We start from the raw sequence: 21,111 nt of genomic DNA on the forward strand, positions 1-21,111 counted from the left end.
TGCCCTAACCTTGACCCCCAAGCTCCCTGCTCAATCATGCCATGACCTTGACCTCCAAGCTCCCTGCTCAAGTTGTGCCATGACCTCAACCTTCAAGCTCCCTGCGCAATCGTGCTGTGACCTTGAACTGTGGTATAGTGCGGTAGCTCGAGCTGCACCTGGCGTTCTCATTTATTAGAATTTAGATGAGATTTAAAGTCTGGGTCCTTTCAAGTGCTCGGGGCCACATGTGGCTGTGATTACACACTGGACAGTGCAACTGTCACTCAGAAAGGCCCACCAATCAGGGCTGGTGAGGGCCTGAGAAGGTGGACACTAGCTGTAAGGTGCTGGGCCATTAGGGGCCCAGTGAGCTGGTGACCTTGTTCCTGCAGGTCAGTGACTCAGAAGCAGGTGGCCCCTGTGAGGGTGGCCTCGCCCAGCCACCATGGACAGTGTGGGCAGAGGTAGAGGGGGTGAGCTTGCCTCCACCCTGCCTGGGTGCTCCTGGCCCTCGGGCCTCAGACCTGGACTGGACTCTACACCACAGGCTGTCCTGGTCTCAGCTGGTGGAGGCAGATGGCAGGTTCCAGCCTGCGTCACGTGTCATGTGAGCCAATGCCTGACTTCAGTGAAGCGTGTCCCCTGCTGGCTGCACTACAGGAGGGCCCATGGTACAAACCCCACGCCAGCACGCCAGCATGGCATGCTGACCGTGCCCACACCGGCACTTAGGTGGACAAGGACTGTGGTTTAAGAATGAATTCTGAGAACATGACCTCCATCAGTGTCCCAGCTACCCTCTTCCCCAGACACTGAGAGGCCTCCGGCTGACCACCTGAGACCTTCTCCAGTCCTCAGGAGCTGACCCTGGGGCCACACCTGCTACCCCACCTCCCCACCCCAGGTTCCTTCCCTGGGACGCTCTCTTCAGCTCTCCGGAATGGGCCAGGGGGCCCGTGTTTGGTGTTTCCCAATCCTTCACCCCAGCACTGACCATGAGATGTCCTAGGGTCCCCACTCTTCAGACCCTGGCCACCAGGTCGGAAACCAGAGCTCACTGCGGAGTGTGATGTGCTGACCTTGCCCGTCCATCACCGCCTCTTGGACAGGCCCTCCCTTGGCAGTGCCGCCCACCTTCTGCCAGTTGCTGCCCTGTGGGTGGGCAATTCCTGAGGGTCTGCCCCATAGGGCACACAGGACTGCACAGCCAGCTCCCTGCATCGAGGCCAGTCCTGCATGACATGAGGCTTAAGAGGCCAGGTGCTGGCAAAGGTCACGCTGGAGAACACGGAGGAATCCACGTTCACAGATGAGGCTGAGGACCCTTCCGACTGCTCAAGCGAGGACTACGTGGGCAGCGCCCAGCAGGAAGCCTCAGGCAGACCTGGCCCCGGCCCCCACAGGGAGGTCTCCTGTGTGACTGTCACACGAGCCAGCTCACTGCCCAGGCACTGGGGGTCACTGGGTCCTGTCCATAGGAAGGAGCCCTCCAGCTGATGTTGCCTCTGGATTTCCCCAGGTGCGGGGGGACAAAGGGCCCTGGCCAGCTCCCTGTCCACAGCCCACAGGCAGAGGTGCTAACAGCCTTGCCTCGCAGCTGGGCCAGGACCCAGATGGCTTCTGTGACAACCTTCACGTCACTGCAGCCCATCAGCACGTGCTTACTCATGACCGGGAGACAAGAAGGAGCGAGGTGGACAGGAGCAGGCCCTCCCTCAATGGCCTAGGAGTGGACGCCCATGGAGAGGCAAGGCACCCAGCCTCCTCCTGTCACAGGACCAGCCTCTGGCTCCAGTGCCAAGGAAGCAGTCCCTGGCTGGCCCTGAAGCCACCCTGAGTCCCTTCTCTGGATCAGCACAGGCCAGCACTGTGCCCTCATGCTGACCTCGAGCCTTGGAGGCCACATGGATGGCCCGGCTCCCTCCCGTTGTGCCCCCCTCCCTGGGGCCAGGCAGGACGCAGGCTCACCTGCGGGCAGCGTGGAGAACTCCACGAAGGCCTCCTTCTTTTCCCTCTGCTCCAGCGGCAGCTGCCAGGGCATCTGGTGGGGCTTGGCGAGGACCTTCACCTTGTAGGCCATGTTGGGCCTCAGGTTGAGGAACTGGTACTTGTACCGCGCAGCCTTGACGACGTCGAACTCCTCCTCGTTAAGGAAGATGACGTGGCTGTAGTTGCTGTTGGTGGGCAGCCAGGAGAGCCGGGCGGAGATCTGCGTAATGTTGTCCACGCGCAGGTGGGAGGGGGCCACGGCCACGTCCTTGCCCACCAGCAGCGTGCACCGCAGCTCGTCCGAGCTGCCCCTGCTCGTGACGCACTGCACGGAGATGCGGTAGGTGCAGGCGGCCGTGTTGAGCTTCTCGATGAGGGCCTTGGTTCTGCTGCCCAGGGCCAGGCTCACCCGCGTCTCCTTGTCCACCAGGACATTGTAGCTGCTCACAGTCCCCCAGCCCGGCGGCACAGCCGGGGGCTCCCAGCCCACAATGACACTTTTGGCAAGCTGTTTGATAAGGGTGATTTTTCTAGGGTAAGGCACGATGTCTTCTCCAATGTCATCGATGTTCACATCCAGCGTCCCCCCGCCGTCATCAGTAATGCCCGGGTCTGTGCGAGTCGGGGAGTGGAGGTCGAGGATGTTCTCGCTCCCCAGGCCAAGGCCCGAGTGGTTGATGAAGTTCTGATCCTGCTCGGTCCCCAGAGTGCTTGCCAACCGAGACTCGTTGTCCTGGATGAAATCCACAAAGTTGGAGGGCACCAGGCCCCTCTGCCCATCCAGGAGCTCCCCTGTGGGGCGCGAGGACAGGTTATCAGTGCACCGTCCCACCGGGCCCTGAAGTCACAGGGCACACACTGCTCCTGCCCGACAAGAGCACTTCATCCAAAGTGACCTCCACCGCGAGGCCCGGCCTCTCCCTGAGGCTCACGGAATCTGGGGCTGTGGTGTTAGTTTACCTGGGTACGTACGCTAGAAGACTGCCCATGAGGATAGGGAGCTCACGCTGACTATGGGGCCAGCTCTGGGGTGACACCTGGTACCCAAGAGGTGCTCAATAAATATTTTCTCAAAGGATGAACAAACTAGTAAAACCCACGGCTTTTGGTAATTGAGAAAATTAACCCTCCTACGGCTGAGCGGGCACAGGCATAGGGATCCAGGGGGTTCCTGCTCTGGCCCCATTCAGGGGCTCCCCACGGCTTCACTGGACGTGAAATGGAATGGTGGACTTGGCGTCAGAACCATCTCAGAACTGAGTGGCTTATAAAAACCCTGAGGTAGTTTTGGTGTCCACCTGGTCTTATGTGTGAGCCATAAGCTTCTTGTCAGCAGCTCAAAAGGCTAATTGCCCTGGAGGCCCCAGAGAGGGACAAGTACACACAGGAGCTTTGAAGGTGAGGCACAGAGCCCACAGTACTGTCCCCCAAGGTCCTCACAGGCTACCACCCAGCCAGGTGACCAGGGGGACTGGATTCTGCTCCTGGGAGAACTCCTGCCTTAGGGGAAGTGGGACAGGGCCTTAGAGGGCACGGAGACCAGTCCATCTGCCCTGAGTTCTCTGTGTCTTACCCTGACGCAGGGTGTTGGTTCAAGGAAGACCAAGCGTTCCCTGGAGGACAGACTATGAAACATCTATACTGTGACTTGGGTGGAAGGTAATGATGACAGTAGTGGTGGCATTGGTGGAGATAGTGATGATGGTGACATTGATGGTGATGGTGGTGATGATCATGGTGGGGATGGAGATGGTGATAATGTTTATGGTGATGGTGTTGATGATGGTTGTGATGGTGATAGAGATGGTGATTGTGAGAGTGGTGATGATGGTGAAGATAGTGATGATGGTGATGATGGTGAGGGTTATAATGGTGATGGTGATGTTCATGGTGATGAAGGTGGTGGTCATAGTGATGATGATGGTGATGTTGTTAATGGTGATGGAGGTGAGGGTTATAATGGTGATAGTGGTAATGATGATGGTGATGGTGATAGTGACAATGATAATGGTTTTTGGTGACGGTGGTGAGGTCATAATGGTGACAGTGATGACAGTGAACATTTGCTGAGCACCTACTCTGGGCCAGGCTCTATCATAAGCACCTGATATCTGCCACCTCATTCATCCTCACAGGTACCCTAAGGAGTAGGTACCCTGCCATTTTAATTCTGCAGCAGAGGAAACTAAGGCCCAGAAGGGAAGCAGGTCCCATTGCCACCCTGACCGTGGCTCCCTGAGTTCCTCAACCTGCTCTGAGCCAGCCCTCTGAAGAGTCTTCGTGGCCACAGAGCAGGGAGTGATGGCAGAGCTCCGTTGGGGCAGGGTGTACATGTCCACCCTGGGGTGTGACTTGGGGCCTCCAGAGCCATAGCCCTGCATCGCAATCAGCTCATGGCAAACGTGTCGCTGCCTGCCAAGGGTGCTCACACGTCCACTGATGGCCTGGCCTCTTGCCAGCGAGTGCCAGAAATGAACCTAGGTGCTCCAACCTGCTCTACGGAGACCCTGCAAGGCCATGCAAGAGAAAACTTGTGGTTTAACAAGACGAACTCCTCCTACCCAGGGGGACAGGGCAGACCCAGGCCCCCCGTGTGGGGCAGTGGGTGGTTCAGGGACTAGATAGGGCAGACCCAGGCCCTCCGTGCAGGACAGTGGGCGGTTCAGGGACTAGAAGGCTCATGTCTACAACAGAAAGCTACTCACGGAACTGTGGGGTGTCCTGTGTGTCCTCAGGCTAAACAAGGGAGGCCCTTTGGGTAGACAGCTCACAGTGCCTGATCCCAAACTAGAGGCGGGAGGGTGGTGTGAAAGGGAGCAATCTTCCTAGGAATGGGCCAGACCTCCTGGGGCCATGACAGCCTCAGGATGGGTGGGCCACCTCTGCAGGTGCTGGGAGCCACTCTCAGTGAGGTCACCTAGATGGTCCTGGCCACACCAAAGGATGCAGCCTGGGGGCTGGGGGGCAGGAGGATAAGGGAGGAGGGATCCCTGGGAGCACAGTCAGCCCTCTGTGTCCACAGGTTCCACAACCACAGACCCAACCAGCTGCGGGTAGAATAGGGGAGGACTGTCCTGTCCTGGACAAGTGCAGTCTTCTCTTTGGCACTGCCCGCAGGGCGCTGTCAGTGACTGCCCAGGGCACTGGTGAGGTGGTAGGCACCGTGGGCACCTGTGGGGACTTGGGAGGGCAACGAGGATGCGCATACGCTGTAAGCAAAAGTGCCCCTTCCTGTGAGGGACCTGGGCGTCTGCCCACTTTGTATCCTTGGGAGTCCTGGGACCTGTTCCTGTGGGTGCCAAGGGATGACCATGGGCAGAGGCCGGTCAGTCCCGGGGTGGACACATGACTGCCAGACAGCCCTGCAGAGCTGAGCATCCTGAAGATCCACTGAGCACCAGCCTCTGCCCGGGTGGGAACCCGGCTCCCCTCCCAGCCTTCCTGTCCTGAAGGGAACCCAAGGACTCAGGCCCCACAGGGACAGAGCAGCAGCTCTGCAGCCAGCAGTGACCGGGGCCTGCCGGCTACCAGCCCAGGAGCGCTGGCCTGGGGTGGACTGGCCAGGCTCCCCAACAGCAACCTGGTGCCAACAGAGACCTTCGTAGAACCCGTCCTCGTCCATGTCCCCGTACACATAGAGGTACTTCCCCGCCGTGAGGGGCAGCTCGGCCTCCGGGTTTTCATTCGGCCCATCGAAGGGATTATAACTGGAGGGAGAGACAGAATTCAGTTCACGACCCTCCTGCTCCTGCCTGAGAAGCACAGCCCCGCGCCCAGCCCAGGCTTCGCCTGCCAGGCACACAGGCTCATTCACACAGACCACGGGAAGATGAAGACAGAAGTGTGATGGACCTGACATCATCCCATTGCCCTTCCACCATAACTACACAGCTCCATATTATTAAGGCAATAGGAAGAAATGAACCTTACAAGCTTTAAATATATGTAATCACACTAAGGCGGATCCTATCACATACTACTTCACGATCCACCTACTTGTCACCTTGTAACACAGCGTAGTGCTTGGGAAACACTGCCTTAGCCTTTTTAGTGGATGTGTAGTAATCCACCAAGCAGCTTGGCAGGGTTTACTTAGCCAGTTCCCTGAAGTTGGGCATCAGTGTGGCCTCTAACTTTCTACAAGGGTCAGTGTGTGCCTGGCTAATCCTGCCCGCACACACCTCTCTAATCTCCTCCTACGGATCCCAGGGAGAATATTTGTTGGATTAGATCTGGGCATTATTCCAATCTGGGATGTGACTGCCAACCACCTGGTCAGTTACACCAGCTTCCTGTCCTTGCCCAGCCTGGGAGGGTGGGCGTCACACCTTCAGGTCCTCAGCACATAGGGGTCAACTTCAGTCAGAGTTGTGGCCAGAGTGAGACAAAGTCAGGTGCCCCCGGGGTCTCCAATTGCAAAGACTGACTTAAAACAACCGGAAAGGCCCTGTGAGGAAAGGAGACTGCAGCCAGCTCCTACCTGTAGCGGGCCACACACAGGTGGACTTTGCCCGAGTATCTCTGCTTCGAGGTGTTGGAGTTCTGTTCATTGTCCATCTGTCGGAGACAGGGGGCCTGGTCAGCGGGCTGCAGGCCTCACCTGTGTGCCGGGACACCCAGGAAGCCATTCCGCAGCCGCCATGGGCTTTTGGAAAAATGGACCCAGACTGGACACCCACAGGTGGGCAGCCCCACATGCTCAGCCTCGTGTGTGAACCCAGAAATGGCTTCCTGTTGGGCACCCAACCCAGAATGGACATCTACACAGAGCCCAGGCCCAACCCCAGGAAAGCCCTGAGGGGCCTCTTAAGGACCCAGACTGCAATCCTGGCCATGCTGGGTGGGTGGCTCGCTGAAGCACAGATGAGTACCTGTGTCCTCTGCCCTCCGGAGGTGGCACCTCTGTGTTTGATGGTGCCCAAGGAGGGGACGACAGGGAGGGGAGGGGACGCCCTGTCCTGCAGCCCTGACTCTGCCATCCCCTGAGGAAGCCATGGTCCCTTACACCATAGTGACAGCCCCAGGGGTGGGAGCAGGAGTGGCCTTCCCCTGGAGGTCCGGCTCCTCTCCTCCCTAAACACTCTCCAGGTAGAAGCAGGTGGCCACGTCACCCCTGCCTTCAACCAGACAAACCCACACTGTCCTGGTGCCCAGGCCATGACATACTGCCCACCTCCCAGCCCCAGTTCAACCCGTCAGGACCCCTTGTCATGCACACAAGTGTCCGGCTCCCTCCAAGCAGGCCCTCCCCTGGGCTGGACGAGCCTCTCCCTGCCCCGACGCTGGGCGGCCCACTCTCTCTTGTGAACTGCTCTCTGCAGGCTGGCTGGACACTGTGAGTCCCGGCCTCAGGGGCCATCTCAGAGACCAGGCCTCAGCTGTGTGCCCAAAGTGGCCCTCGCAGGCCACACCTAGCCATCAGTGAGCTGTCTAGGCCACCCCTAGCCAGCAGTGAGGACAGACTCCAGGGATTAGCTGCAGTGAGGGAAGGACCCAGGGGAGGCAGGAGGAGGAAGATGGGTAGAAGGACAAGGTGGGACTGGGCAGGATGGACAGGGCCCCCATGTCCCCCTAGCCACAGAGGCCCAGTGCCAGGTGCCTGGCAGGAAGACTCACGTCTGACTCAAATCTGCATCTTGGGCTCCCCGATGGCGACAGGAAGGTGGGGTTGGTGGACAGCAGCTCCGGCTTGCCCCCTGAGAGTGGGGAATAGTCACCAACCGCAGGGTAGTGTCCAGGGGCACTCTCGTGACCTGACCACAGTCAGGGGCATGGCAGGGAAAGGAGAGGAGATGAGACAAGCCTGTGGCACCTGCTCCCTGGGCACCTTCCTCTTCCACCTCAGCTGTGGGGGCCACGGGGGGCCCACACAGCTCGGCTTGTCCACGGCTAGTCTGAGCCCACCACTGGCCCTGAGCCATGCAGCCTGGCTATAAAGGGGGTCTGTAGCTCATGGCAGGGGCTCCAGTCAAAGGGCTTTAGTGGGAGCCCCCACAGACATGCTTCCCCTTTCCTTGGCTTAGAATAGGACTGTGAGTCTCAGTGACACGGCAGCCCTTTTGCCACCAGGAGTAGGAAATTCCCTCAAGAACAAAGCCTGCTCTCAGACTGGACCCTGGTGACATGGCCAGAGCCCCTGAACCAAGCTGTACCTGAAGCCAGAGGACAATTTCCTTTTGGTTCACACCAGGGTAAGTTAGATTTTGCTGTCACTATGACCAAGAGTCCTAATTAGCCAAAGGGTCAAGTTTACTGCTGGAAAGCACTTTGGACAAGAGCCCTACTGGAGGACAACGGGGCTCAGCCTGACCACCCTCCCCGGCTGGGGGCAGGGAGCCCCATCCTGGCTGCTGGGAAGGAGCACTGAGGGCTTGACCCACGGTGGTCTCAGTGTTCCCTTCAGTTAGACTCAGAGGCGATCTAACTGAAGACCCTCCCCCAGGGTCTCTGCTAGCATAAGGACAGGGTGGGTGCCCTGCTATCTCTGACCAGCCTCTGTCGGGCCACACCTCGGGACAGCTCCTGAGTGAGGAAGGACCCGGGGGGGGGATATAAAGTGACCTGAAAGCATCTCTAGAAAGGCATCTGGCAGAGCCCCAGAACTCCCCTGGGCAGGTGACGGCTGATGGCACCTAGGACAGCAGCAGCGTCTCCCTGCTGGGACATCGGGTCCAGTGAGGGGACCCTGCGTATGGCCACAGGGCCCTGAAGCCATAGCATGGCTTGGCAGGCAGCAGTGCAAGGGAAAGGGTCATGAGGAACTGGCCCCGAAGCCGGAGGAAGCCAGCCAGGAACCAGCAGGCTCCCTGCTCCAGACTAACACATCCTTCCCTCCCCCGGCAACAGGGGGGGGGAGCACGACCCTGGAAGGGGTGTGAGTGGAAGTGACTGTCCACCGCTGGCTGGGGGCTGTGGACCGGAGCTGGTGGAAGCCCCCAGGGTCTGGGGTTGGTTGTTAATGCAGCAGAATTCAGGCTGTCCTGACTGGTGCCTTGCCCCAGCGAACTGCATGGGTGGCCAACACACAGCAGTGTCACCTTGCAGTCACCTTCCACTTGTTCAGACCTACAGGAATTCTCGAGGGAGAAGAGTCCCCTAGGGCTCACACCCAGACTCTCACCCGCATCAGGGGTGAGAGTGACCTTACGGGGTGGTTCTCAGGTGCACTCTCCAATGATCCCGAGCTTTGGGACATGTGTGCTCCAGAAAACAGAAGTGCTAATTCCCAGTGACTTTTTCTGGGATATCACAAAAAAGTTCCCAGCTCCCATCCTGAAAGGAAAGCTGGCCACGAGGGTGGGGCGGGGCTTGGGGCAGGGCCTCTTCCCACCCTGTCGGGCTGCCAGCTCCCGGGTTTCCAGGGATGATTCTATTGGGGTGCAGTATCTCTGCAGGGAGGTCCTTAGAGACCTCGCTCTCCTGTTATGTGGCTCTGCTTACAGAGTCCCCTAGGGCTCACACCCAGACTCGTCACCCACCCAGCCTCCAGGCCAAGACCACCTCACCGGAGGCAGAGGAGACCTGCTGGAAGGTTCAGCAGAAGCAGAACCTCTGTTCTTCTGGGACCCCGTGGCCAGCCAGCAATTCTTCCCTGCCCACCCTGGAAGAGCCGGACAGAGAGCCTGGGGTGGACAAATGGACACAGGACATGGACTAAGCCAGGGCTGGTGTGTGACTGAGCAGCCGAGCACCTGCCTAGTATGTACAAGACTCCTGGATCCAACAATTGTGAGAGAGGAAAGGAAAGAGGAGCAGAGGGAGAGAGGGAAGGAGGGAGAGAGGGGAGGAGGGAGAGAGGGGAGGAGGGAGAGAGGGGAGGGGAGGAGGGAGAGAGGGGAGGAAGGAGAGAGGGGAGGAGGGAGAAAGGGGAGGGGAGGAGGGAGAGAGGGGAGGAGGGAGAGAGGGGAGGGAAGAAATGAGGAAGAGAAGCTGGCGTAGGTGCACAGTGCAATGCTCTTCAGCCTTGGGCAGGGCCAGCCCAGCTGTGGGGTTCCATTGCCAAGCCTCTGCCCGCACAGCCTGGCTGGGAGGCGGATGGTATCCTTTCCCCACCCCCGGGCCCAGGGAGGCCCAGTACTCACCTTTGCCAATGGAGGTGGCTAGTCCATTCATGAACTGCGGGAAAGGCTTGCTGGGGGCCAAGGGGATGTCCAGCGAGGCCACCGAGCCACTGCCTAGCAGGTCAATCTTCCCGGCCTGCTGCCGGAACTTCTCCAGGTCCCGAGACAGCCGGCTGAACTGCTCACTCTGCATCCGGCATTTCTCTTCCAGCTCTCGAACCTTGCACTGCACAGCAGAGGTGGGAGGGGGTCAGTCAGCAGGAGGCCTTGGGGGCCCACGTGGCTAGGACTGTGGGCTGTGTGCATGGCAGGCCTATCTGCCATCTCATGGGAAGTCCCAGCCCAGTGCCTAGCTCTGCATGCAGCTGGCTGTCAGCCACAGGAGAAAGCACAGGTGTCAAGAATCCCGGGAGCGCACAGCTCACAGCCAGCACAGCTGCTCCAGGCTCTGAGTGTGGCCAGGACCCAGGGCATGCCTGGCTGCAGCTGGTGGAGGTGGGTAGCATGAGGCTGTGACCAGCCCAGGCTGGGACAGCATGCTGGCTGACCCACCTGCAATGCCCACTCCAGAGGGCACCACCTCTAGCAGAATAAGGGAATGTCCTTCTGCTGGACAGGTCAACAAACTCGCTGCCATTTGCCCACTTCACAAAGACAGAGCTTCCCTCAGGACACACAGGAGAAGGGCCGCCCAGCGAGCTCTCTCCTCAGGCACAGGCCTGGGCCAGGCCATAGCCGGCCTCAGAACCTCTCTGCTCTCTGCTGCTTCCTGACCCCATTGTGGCTGCCCAATGCTCAGGGCCAGTGTGCACCAGTGAAGCCCCCTCCCCCTCCCCTCTGCTGCAGGAGTTCCTGCACCAGGCAAGGCCGGTGCCCAGGTGGAGGGGGAGGTGGTCCCTGCACCACACTCCTCCTTCCCTGCACCCACCACCTCCCATCCTGTCCCTCATATGTCTCCATGAACCGCAAAGCCCTGCGCCTTCACGTCCTGCTTCTCAGACACATCCTCAGTGCCTCTCGGTACATCAGGTACAGTCGGTGCTTAATAAACAAATCGAGGCAAAGCGGGAAGTCCTGATGTGCAGCTACCATGTTTCCATAGCATGGCTTGTGCCATCTGTGTGCACACCCTGTCCTGCTGTCCCCCAGTCTAGGACAGCTGGGACGCCCTGTCTGTGCCAGTGATGATTCTGCACATCGTCTGCCCCTTGCTAAAACATCACCTCCAGGTCAGGTCTTCATCTGCTGGGTTCCTGCCACACCCAGCCCATGGCATGGGCCAGGCATTGTATGCAGGCAGCGCTCAATAGATGTCTGTTTTATTGAGGCCCGAGGGAAAGTGGGAGCGGAGGCTGGAGGCACCTGTGCCAGTTGCGGCAAGCTTTCCCTGCGGCTCCCCCTCCCCTTCCTCCCTCCCCCTCCCCCTCCTCCCTCCCCCACCCTTCTCCTCCTCCCCCACCGCTGGAGCTGCAGCCCCTTGGTTCTTCCGTCCAGAATGAAGTGCTATTTGTGTCTGAGATCATGGATTTCTAAAAATAAACCTAACATGTCCCGAGCCTATAATTAATTTCTTCAATTCATTAAAAAAAATCAGCAGGATTCTTCTTAAAAAATCTGAATGAGCTTGCCCAGGATGGCTGCCTTGGCTGAGGCAGGCACAGAGCCAGAGCCTGGGGTGAGCCGCGGTGACGTCAGGTTCTGGGGCCTGAGACGCTGGCAGACAGGGGCTCCTGGGAACAGCGGCCACATGCCATCGCAGGAAGGGCCTGGGAAGGGCCTGAGCTCACCAGAGGCACCAGAGGCTGCAGGTACCTGTGTGCCAGGTGAGACGCCTGGGGTGCGTGGAGGAACTGGAACCCGGGTTTAAACAGCTCCAGGTACTTCTTGGTGCCCCAGGAGAGCCACCGCCCCCAGCCCCCCTGCAGCGGTGCCCACAGAGGTGTCCTCTGAGGAGCCCTTGAAATGAGCATAGCCACGGTCCTCAGGGCCCGGATGGGAGGGTGTGACGTCCTCAGGTGGCACAGCCGACCATGCTCCTGGCCGTCATGGTCACGGGGCCCAGACATGCAACCAAATTCCACACAACTGTGACCAGAACCAGAAAAGGAGTGTGAGTGGACCCTGGAAAGGTCCAAAGGAGGCAGCTCTGCCCCTGAAGCAGATCCCCGCCGACTCCCCTGCGGTCCAGTGAACACTCTGTGACTCTAGAAGCCTCTGAGCTTTTGTGACTCTAAAGTACTTCAAAATAAAGAGGTTCAAAAAGTAAATAGTGTCTTAAAACTACGACACCACAAGGCCAGGCAGCCACAGTGAAGACCAGGACAGCAGTGCATGGACAGCCTGTGCTGGAGGATGCCATGTCCCACCCAGGGACATGAGCACAGCTGAGGTCACATGAGCCTGCACAGGACTCTGCACCCAGGAATGCCTCACGCCAGGGACTGCGGCTGTGGGCCCTTGGGTACGTCTGCCCCTGTGTCTGTCCCACCTGCTCAGCACTGGGTCTAGAATGTGGCGCAGAGAAGGTGTCCACACAGGCTGGTCACCACAGAAGAAGTCTGTCCAGTAGAGAGCCTGCCAAGGAAGCCTGAGGGCCCTGGCTCACAGGCGGAGGAAGTCTGGGTGGGGCCGGCCTCCCTGAGCAGCACGGGGCCTCTCAGGAGAGAGGGATCCGGGCTCGACTTGGCCCCCAGGCCTCCAACAACGGATCGTCCTGCACTGAGCCAAAGGCCCCACTCCCCAGGTCCCCGCAGGTGTGAGATGCAAGGCCTTGAGACTGTCCTGTCCACAGGAGGCTGGACTCTGCTTCTCTTTGTGGAAAGAGGCCAAGGTGATGAGGCACAGCAGAGTGTCAGCAGGAAGCTCTGGGCTACACGGCACTCGTCTCAGAGGGCAGAGGGAGTGTCCAGTCTTCGCGGTACAGATCACTGGCCGGGGACTGCGAGCCACTGGCCCCAGTAGTGGTGTGGGGTGTGCTGTCCCCACCGGTACCCATACAAGACTGTGGAGCTCCAGCCTGCTGAGCTCGGAGGTCCTGGGCAGGTGCTGGGAGCTGACCGTGAGTGGTGCACGGTGCCTTCTGCAGTGCAGCTGATGGCACGGGGCTGCCCACAGGAGGAAGGGATCATGGCCCAGGTGTGGCTCTGTCCAGCCCGCTCTGGTCCCAACTCCAGTTCTTCAAGGGATGCAGGGATCTGTCTCAGGGTGGAAACCCTTTATTCTAAGCTTCAAGGGTCTGGCAGGGCCGGGGCCACTGGAGGCAGGGGCTGAGGGCTGTACGCAGCGATCCTGAAAGTGCAAGTCCTGTTCCTGCGTCTACAGGTCCAGTGGCAAATTAGGGCAGGCTGTATGGCCCTGTGGCCCTGCTGACCTCCAGCTGTCCCAAACAGGTCCCCACACACCAATCACTGTGTCCTGGGGCTGGGGCTCTGCAATCTGTAATTCACAGTCCTTCGGCCCAGTGAGTGGGGCGTCCACTCCAGGACAGCAAATGGCCATGCTGAGAATCCCACCTTTGGGGAGGGCCCACAGCTGTCCGGAGAGCCACACTGCCCGGAGCCATGGCTAGCTGTGTCTCCACTGATGCCAGGGTGTGCTGATGAGCATGCCAGTGTCCCCATGAGGTGACCGGCTCTCTCCTAAGCATGAGCAAGGACAGGCAACTGTTGGTGGGACTGGACGTACTCAGGAGTTGTGGACTGGCTTGTGTACCTGAGCTGCCCCATGCTCGAGTGGACAAGGCGCAGGACTTGGGGTGGCACCTCAGGCTGGGTCTCTAACTGATCTGTGCCCAGATGCCCAGGCCTGTCCAGTTGGCAGCTTCCCCTCAAGTGCACCGAACTGTTGGAAATTCAGGACATCACAGGGCGTCCCTCTGCCTCCGGCCAGTCAGGCCTGCTCCTGATGCCCATCACAGGGGAACTGGGTAAGTGCTGTGTGGCAGCACTACCATCCAGGGAACCTCTTCCTTGCAGGACTTTTCTCAGTGCTTAGGAGGTGACCTTGCTGGGCAGACTGGCCCTCAGGACCCGGCTCTGCCAATTATGAGCTGTGTGTTCCCTGGAAAGTGGCTCAGGTCTGGTCTCTGTGCCGTGATTGCCTAACCAGTGAAATGAGAGAATGACAACCTCATCCGTGGCTTTAAAGATTAAGTTCTGTCACACTCCCCGCTCTGGTGCTGTGACTCTGGGACTGCAGGTGGCAGGGAAGAGGCAGGCAGGCCAGGGCCTCAGTCAAGTGGAGCTGTGCGTGGGGCTTGCAGTCCCCCCACCTCCGACACAGCTTTGCCAGAACATAGCCTGTCCTCCCCGCAGGGGCAGCAGGAAGCTGGAGCAGGGTGGGGCTCCTGGCCACCAGGCTCTTAGGGCTCATGTGGGACTGGCTCCACCTGCACGCTGCCCGCTCACACTCCAGGAAACAGGGCTACCGCATCCCAAGGCTGGACTTCCGCACGCGGCATCTAAGGGCAGGGTCAGGCCTCCCAGGTGAGCTTCCTCTGGCCTCTCTGTACCTAGCGGAGTGCTGTCTACATCAGGGTCCAATTTACATCCATATCTCAATCCTAGGAGGTAGGTAGGTGGCTTGGGTTGGGGGAGGAGCTCTGTTACAGCCAGAATACGGGCTAACCAGGCTTCAGAGAACCGCATCCCCAAAGATCCCCTCCTCCCAGCAGCTGGCCCGGGGGCCTCTCCAACAACAACACTGGACTCTGCAGACCCTGCGGCCTCGGGCCCTGGATTCTCCAATAATGTCACCAGACCCTGCGGCCTCCGTCCCTGGGGGACACACAGATCACAGACACCCATCCCAGGCTCCAGAGTCTGCCCCTCCAGCAAGCTTCCAGGAGATGCCAAGACCACGGGGCCTGGGTCCACCTGAGGACCCTCCTCCAGCAGAGAAGAGCTGGCCCTTTTCTGAATGCTAAGTGGGCTCAGAGGCTTGCAAAATGCCCAAAGGCCAGCTTCAGGGACAGCACGGCTCATACTCTACCTCCACTCCCCATGGAGAACTGGGCTTCCCGCTCAGCAGTGGAGGGAGCTTGCTGTTGGCACAGGGCAGGCAGGACAGAAGGGTACAGCACCAGGGTGTAGTGTGAATTCGGATGACCTGTGCTGAATTCTGGGCACTAAGTTGTGCCCTCCCAATCCCGTGGCTGCAAAAGGACCAGATCATCGTAACAACCTCTCTTCCCCATTGGTCATCTGAATTCACAGGACTATGTGACAGCATTGGCAGGACATAGGAGAGCATAGGCCCCGGGCCAGCCCCAAAGTCCAGGGGACAGCACTTTGCAGGCTAGTGCAAGCTCCTGGGCCCCCAAGCTGAGAGCCCAGAGCCCCACCCACAGCAGCACCTCAAGGAGCCCAAGGGAGGGGAAGGGCAGGGCTGGCCGGGGGCTCAGCTGAGGGGCACTGGCACACGGGCAGGGTCAGGGCTATTGGGAGTACCTGCATGCTGTCCAGGGCGCTCTGCGTGGGGAGCCAAGCGAGACACAATCACAAAAAGACACTGTGAATAGACAATTCCCAGCAGCCACGCCGCCCTCCCCTCTGCCCGACCCAGGCACATGCTTCTCGCCTGTCAAAGCATGCGGTGAGGGGCTACAGCAGACCCTGAGCACAGCCCAGGGGAAGCCCCAGTGGGGAGCCCCAGGGATGAGCTCTGGGGGCCTGGAGGCAGGGGCTGCAGCCATGGGAGGGTGGAGCAGGTGGGGCCTGGCCTTCTGGGGCAGTGGGGCCTGGGGAGGGCAGTCTCCCAGCTGTGTTTCCTACCCTGTTCACATGGCACCCTGACACCCATTCACTAAAGGACACACTGGAAAATCAACTTCACATGTACTTGACGGTGACTGAACCTCCCCCAGGCCACACAAGGGTGCACATGCTGCTTTTGGAGGCTCTTCCCTGGGGGTAGGAACAGGCCATCTTAAGGGGTGACCCTGCCCATTATCTGGAGAGCTTGGACTCACTGGGGGCTGGCGGCCAGGAGGAGTGACGCTGGGCAGTCCACTTTGCCTACCCCTAGCGGGTGGCTCACTGTATGCCCTTGTCTTCAGGCCTCCGGCTGCTCTGCATGCATGAAGAGTACAGGTGGCCAAGGTCCCCAGAATGACCCCAAGAGCCCTTCCTTGATGCCTGTCCACCTTCTGCAGAGGAGGCTGGCCTTGGACCAAAAGCCAGGGCAAGCAGTGTCCACTGCCATGAAGCTACCCAGCCCAGCAGTTTTCCTTCCAAGTCCCCCTCCCTGAGGGGCTGGAAAAGGTCACTCCCATGAGGACGGTACCCTTGGAAGTGACTTGGTGGCACTGACCACTTTGACTGCTAGGCTGTCCTTTATCTGATCCTGTAAGTGCCTCCCCATGGTTGGTGCCACACCTTAAGAACGTCCTCCCACCACCCACCAGAGGACAGGAGGCCCAGAGAGAGCTCGCCCACAGTCCTAGGGACCATTCCCAGGCCGGCAGGGGCCAGTCCTGGCTTTCCCCTAAGAGCAGCTCCTGAGACAGGAGCTCTGACGCCGGCTGTGTGGCAGAGGAGGGCTTCTCCCCTCCATGACCCAGTGTCCCTGGGGAAAAAGGTGGACATCGCCCTGGGGGTAAAGGTGGACATGGCCCCAGAAAGATGCGGCCCACTCACCTCTAGCAGCTGCACGGCTCCCTCGTGCTCTTTCTTAGCTTCAACCTGAGCCTTCCGCATGGAGAGAGAGAAGAGCAGTGGTCAGAGGAAAGGAGGGGCCGGTAGCTCTGAGATGGGGCCCCTCGCTCCCAGGGTCTCCCCCTGGGCCAGGAGCAGCTTTGGTTGGGTTTGATGCTCTTGTGGTCCACACAGGGTGGGCCCTGGGATGTGGCTGGGCCTGAGGGTGGGCAGTCTTGTCCTGTTCCTGAGAGGGGCCCAGGGAAGGACGCTGAGCCCCAAAGAGGAGAATGGTTCTGCCAAGGCCATCACATGCTGTCGGGTTCCACATCCTCACCCTTAGGGACACGGCGAACAGCAAGAGTGACCCCAAACAGCTCAGGGGCCGAGATCTCGCTGACCTGAAAGGAGGGGCCATGAGTGGGGGGTCTTACAGAGGAAATGTTATAAGTGTCACCAAAGACATTCCGGGCTCAGGACAGCCACGGCCCTGCACAGGGCAACTCCTGCAACCTTGGAATGCAACATTGCTCCTTGTCCTCTCCGACCTGGACGCTCCAGCATCGTGATGACCTAAGTTGTGTTTGTGACCTCACCTCCTCTCCTGGAAGGCCCCTGAAGTTGCTGGGATCTACCCTTCCCTGCCCTGAGGAAATGAGCAAGACTCTCAAAGACTGGCGCATCGGCAGGGGCACGAAGCCTAAGTTGAGCAGTGATACTTGGCCTGGGTCTTTTGGGAGGGAGGGAGATTTCTCCCTTTTGGGCCATAACCTGAGGGAAGTAGAAATTGGAGCCAGGTTGGCGTGGCCAGGGTCCGCCACGGGGAAACCCAGAATGAGTCACCCTAGAGAAGGTTGGGAGCCGATCCAGAGAGAAATGAGTTCTAATGGCACTTGGGATTTAGCTGTGTCGTAACCAGCTGGTTTGAGCATTGGATCAGCCATATCTGAAGTCAGGTTTCCAGTTACTGGTGAGGACAAGATTTCCTTTGTGGATTTTCCATCTCTTGAAGCCAAGATTCCTTGAATGAACACCATCATCCACCATCAAGACCATGGCACCCCTCATTGTAAAGTTGGAGAAATGGAAGCTCATTGGGGGTCTGAGAACCAGGGCTCCTTGGGTGCACCCCCCACCACCCCCACTTTGCACCCCACTCTGCAGGGCTCAGTGGGCTCAGACACTCCCAAGGCAGAAGCACTGATGTCTGGAGAAGGAGTATCGGGCACCAAGAAAAATCCCGTGCTAAGCTGAGACCCACTGTTCAGCCTGGAGAAATAACGTCTGGGGCGTCGTCCGTCACAAATAGGCAAGTAGGCACTGTCCTCACAGCTGCAGCTTCTCCCTGGGAAGACTGCGTGTGGGTGGACAGAGGGGGACCTGGGTCCTGGCACCGACTAGCATGAGAAAGGACTGGCACTTCCCGGGGTCCATCCACGCCCATGGCATCCTCCCACACCTCCCAGGAGGGGCCGAGAGCCAGGCAAGTGACCGGGACTCCACTTGTCAATCATGCTCTTCTCCAGCCAGCCCAGATGGCAAGTGCTCAAAATTGTTCCTTTCTCAGAAAAACCCAGCAGAGCCATAATAAATAACAGAATGTGAAAAAGGCCAGTGGTCAGGGGACCTGTGGGCCTGCACAAACAATGCCCCGTGGCATCCGTGGAATCGGGAGGCCTTCGCCCGGCAGGCCCACAGGGCAGTGCCAAGGCGGCCGGCACCGCCCAGCCAGGCTGGCAGCAATTCAGTCCTGGGCTCTGGATAGAAATGTAGGCTCATGTTGTCAGGCTGTCTGCAGGCTGGGCCACTGGACAATCAGTTAGAACAAAAGTTAACAGATGAACCTGGCAGAGCCGAGTCCTTGCACAATCTCAGCAGCAGTGAGCGAGGCTCCCTCCCAGGGCCCCATCCACAGGCAGGCAGGCGCCACCCTGCAGAATGGACCACACTGAGGGTATGACTCCAGAGGACTGAGGCCCCTGGACACCCTGGGCCCCTGAGGCTGGAAAGAGGGGCTGCTGTCCCAGGACCAGCTGCCCAGGAGGCCGCAGCAGAGGCTCCAAGCCAGCCATTCAGGCACAAGAGCAGCACAGTCCCCTTGATACTCAGAACAGGAATTGCCCAGGGGCCACAGCAGTGGGTTGGTAGGACGGAGGAGCCAAGGGCCTTCATCAGTGTCTTTCAAGTCAGTTCCACAGAAAGCAAACAAGACCCTAGGAACCCGTGGAGCCTCCATGGGTACCCTGCCTTGGCCCTGGGCAGGCTCAGCAAGCTGGCAACATACACCAACACCCAGGGTGTGTCTGGAGAAGTGCAGAGCCCCACGCCTGCTCCCCACACAACAGGATGCGGACTCCCAGGGAGGTGGCCTGAACCAGAGTACGAGGCCATGGCCTCTCCAGCTCTGACATCTCAACAACAGCCTTGAAACCGACCACAATCAGCTTGCCAGCCACAAGAAGTTTAAACAATAGTCAACCTGGTCAGATCCACAGATGCATTTTAAAAATGGAAACTCTGCTCTTTCCATAGGTGGCTGTAGGACTGGACATGGCCCACCCAAGACTGAAACCCTCACAAAACAGGGGGTGGGTGGACTCCAGGGGTCTCTCTGGCCTAGAGAGAAGGGCTCGAAGTTGTCACCATGTCTTGAGCCTGCTTTTGTCCTCAGGTTCCCATTGCTGACATGCAGGGTCCTGTGCCCACAGCTCTTGGGGGCTGTGGGGGGGCTGCGAATTCAATCCATGGGCATGGGAGGATTCGAATCCAGCACCGTCCTCGTACTCTGGCCTGACCATAAGCTTTCCTCAGATGCTCCTGAGCACCTACTGTGTGTCAGGCAAGGCCCTGGGATGTGGACGCTGTGTCCTGACAAAAGGCAAGCACAGGAACAAGCGGGCACATTTGGCGTCCCATGCCCTGTGCCACATGGGCAGTAGAGCACAGACTCCCTGACAAAATAAGCCAGTTCTGCAATGACCTGGGGACCTGCATTCTAGACAAAAGCCCCAAGAGGGGACAGGTTTGGTGGTTCAGCAAAGGCAAAAAGGCCAGTCTTCTGCAGAAAGGGCCATGCCAGTCCCTTGCAGATGCATCCTTCAGTGCAGCATTATCCAGAGCCCAGCCTCACCCTATCTGGCCTGGCCGCGTCCCTAGGCACTGCTGACCTGAGGTGCTCATGCCCCTTGAGTGACAGCAAGGCCCTGGGAGCGCTCCTTCCCCATCCCACGGGAAGCTGTGGCTACGGCAGAACGGGCCTCATCCTGGCCTCCCTGCCTTCCTACTCTGCCCAGGCCCCTGGGAAGAGGGCTGGCAGGCTGCCCATCTCACCTGACACCCACAAGGACAGCCTTGTATGAGGCCATGGGTCCCTCTGCCTGCTTGCCCTTCAACATGGCAGTGCCTTGGCTCAGTGTCACGGCCTCCCCCAGCCCCACACTGTAAGGGGGAGGGGCCACCAAGGAAAGGAAGGCACCTGCACCAGGCGATGGGCCCTGCTCCCTGGCCTTTGCTGTCTGCATGCCCAGCCTGTCCTCAGGATGGCTGTGGCTGGAGAAGTGGTCCCAGAGGAAGCCACGTGCCAGGAAGGGACAGCACCCAGCCACATTCCAGACACACTCCTGGCTGCTCATGCACCCTCTGCATCCAAAGAAAGGGCTCCTGGGATCTGGAGGGCGGAGGGTCCAGCAGAGAGGGATTCCCGGGATCCCTTTCTGCATGCAGCCTCCGGAGCAGCCTGGCCTGCAGGAAGAGGCCAGGGCTCCATCAAGCAGGAGCTCGGGGAACGTGGGTGCCGAAGACCAGGGAGGGCAAGGACGGTCCTGAAGGAGCTCTTGGCTCCAGCCGGGAGTCTGGGACTGGGCGTGGGATGCGGGCGATGACCAGGGCAGCGATTAACTGCAGTAGGAAGCCAGAGCTAGACCAGGGGACACAGCCACCATCTGCAGAGCCAGGTCAGGTAGCAGGTGTGCAGTGCTGAGGACCGGGGTCGGGGGTCAGTGGGGCGGGAGGTTGGTGATACCCCAGAGCCTGGGGAAAGAACTAGGGCTCCCAGGGGGCATCTGGGCTGAGACCCAAACCCAGGAGGCCACATACAGGTGGGGCTTAAGCCTCCAGGGCCAGGTGAGGTCACCAGCTTTCAGTTAGAGGGTGACTTTAGAGAGATGTGTGGAGAGGACACAGCCAGGCTGGGACGGTCCCGGAAGCCTGCTGTGCACACGGGGCCTCTGGGTCAGAGAAAATGAGGGCAGAGAACCAAGCCCTGGGTGTGAAGTCCACGCATGGGGTAATTAGCTGCTTGGTGGTGTGAAGAGGGTGGGCTCCAAGAGGGTTCGGGGATATGGACAGAGACATCAGGTAGCTCTCCTGTGTCAGCACCCCTCAGACCCCCGCAGGGCCCGGACAGGCCAAGCATGGTGACTGGCTTTTATCTTGGTGGGGGGAGACAA

The 21,111-nt window shown here is 59.3% G+C and overlaps 1 protein-coding gene across 18 annotated transcripts in view; it reads right to left on the reverse strand.

The window, feature by feature from the left end:
* Rimbp2 (RIMS binding protein 2) overlaps positions 1-21,111 on the reverse strand; it is a 199,947-nt gene that overhangs the window by 56,543 nt on the left and 122,293 nt on the right. For 12 of the 18 annotated variants that reach the window (XM_078039390.1, XM_078039389.1, XM_078039391.1 and 9 more), the window contains 7 exons: positions 16,667-16,717; positions 15,479-15,499; positions 10,053-10,257; positions 7,588-7,724; positions 6,452-6,528; positions 5,569-5,678; positions 1,951-2,763 (listed from right to left, as the gene is read on the reverse strand). In XM_078039390.1, coding sequence (XP_077895516.1) covers positions 1,951-2,763; positions 5,569-5,678; positions 6,452-6,528; positions 7,588-7,724; positions 10,053-10,257; positions 15,479-15,499; positions 16,667-16,717 — 1,414 coding nt within the window. Of the gene's footprint in view, positions 1-1,950; positions 2,764-5,568; positions 5,679-6,451; positions 6,529-7,587; positions 7,725-10,052; positions 10,258-15,478; positions 15,500-16,666; positions 16,718-21,111 lie in introns of those variants that run through there. The other 6 variants (XM_078039384.1, XM_078039396.1, XM_078039394.1 and 3 more) reach the window with 2 other exon arrangements.

The sequence above is a fragment of the Ictidomys tridecemlineatus genome, chromosome 2 (assembly GCF_052094955.1).
Source record: "Ictidomys tridecemlineatus isolate mIctTri1 chromosome 2, mIctTri1.hap1, whole genome shotgun sequence".
In the NCBI taxonomy this organism is placed as follows: Eukaryota; Metazoa; Chordata; class Mammalia; order Rodentia; family Sciuridae; genus Ictidomys; species Ictidomys tridecemlineatus.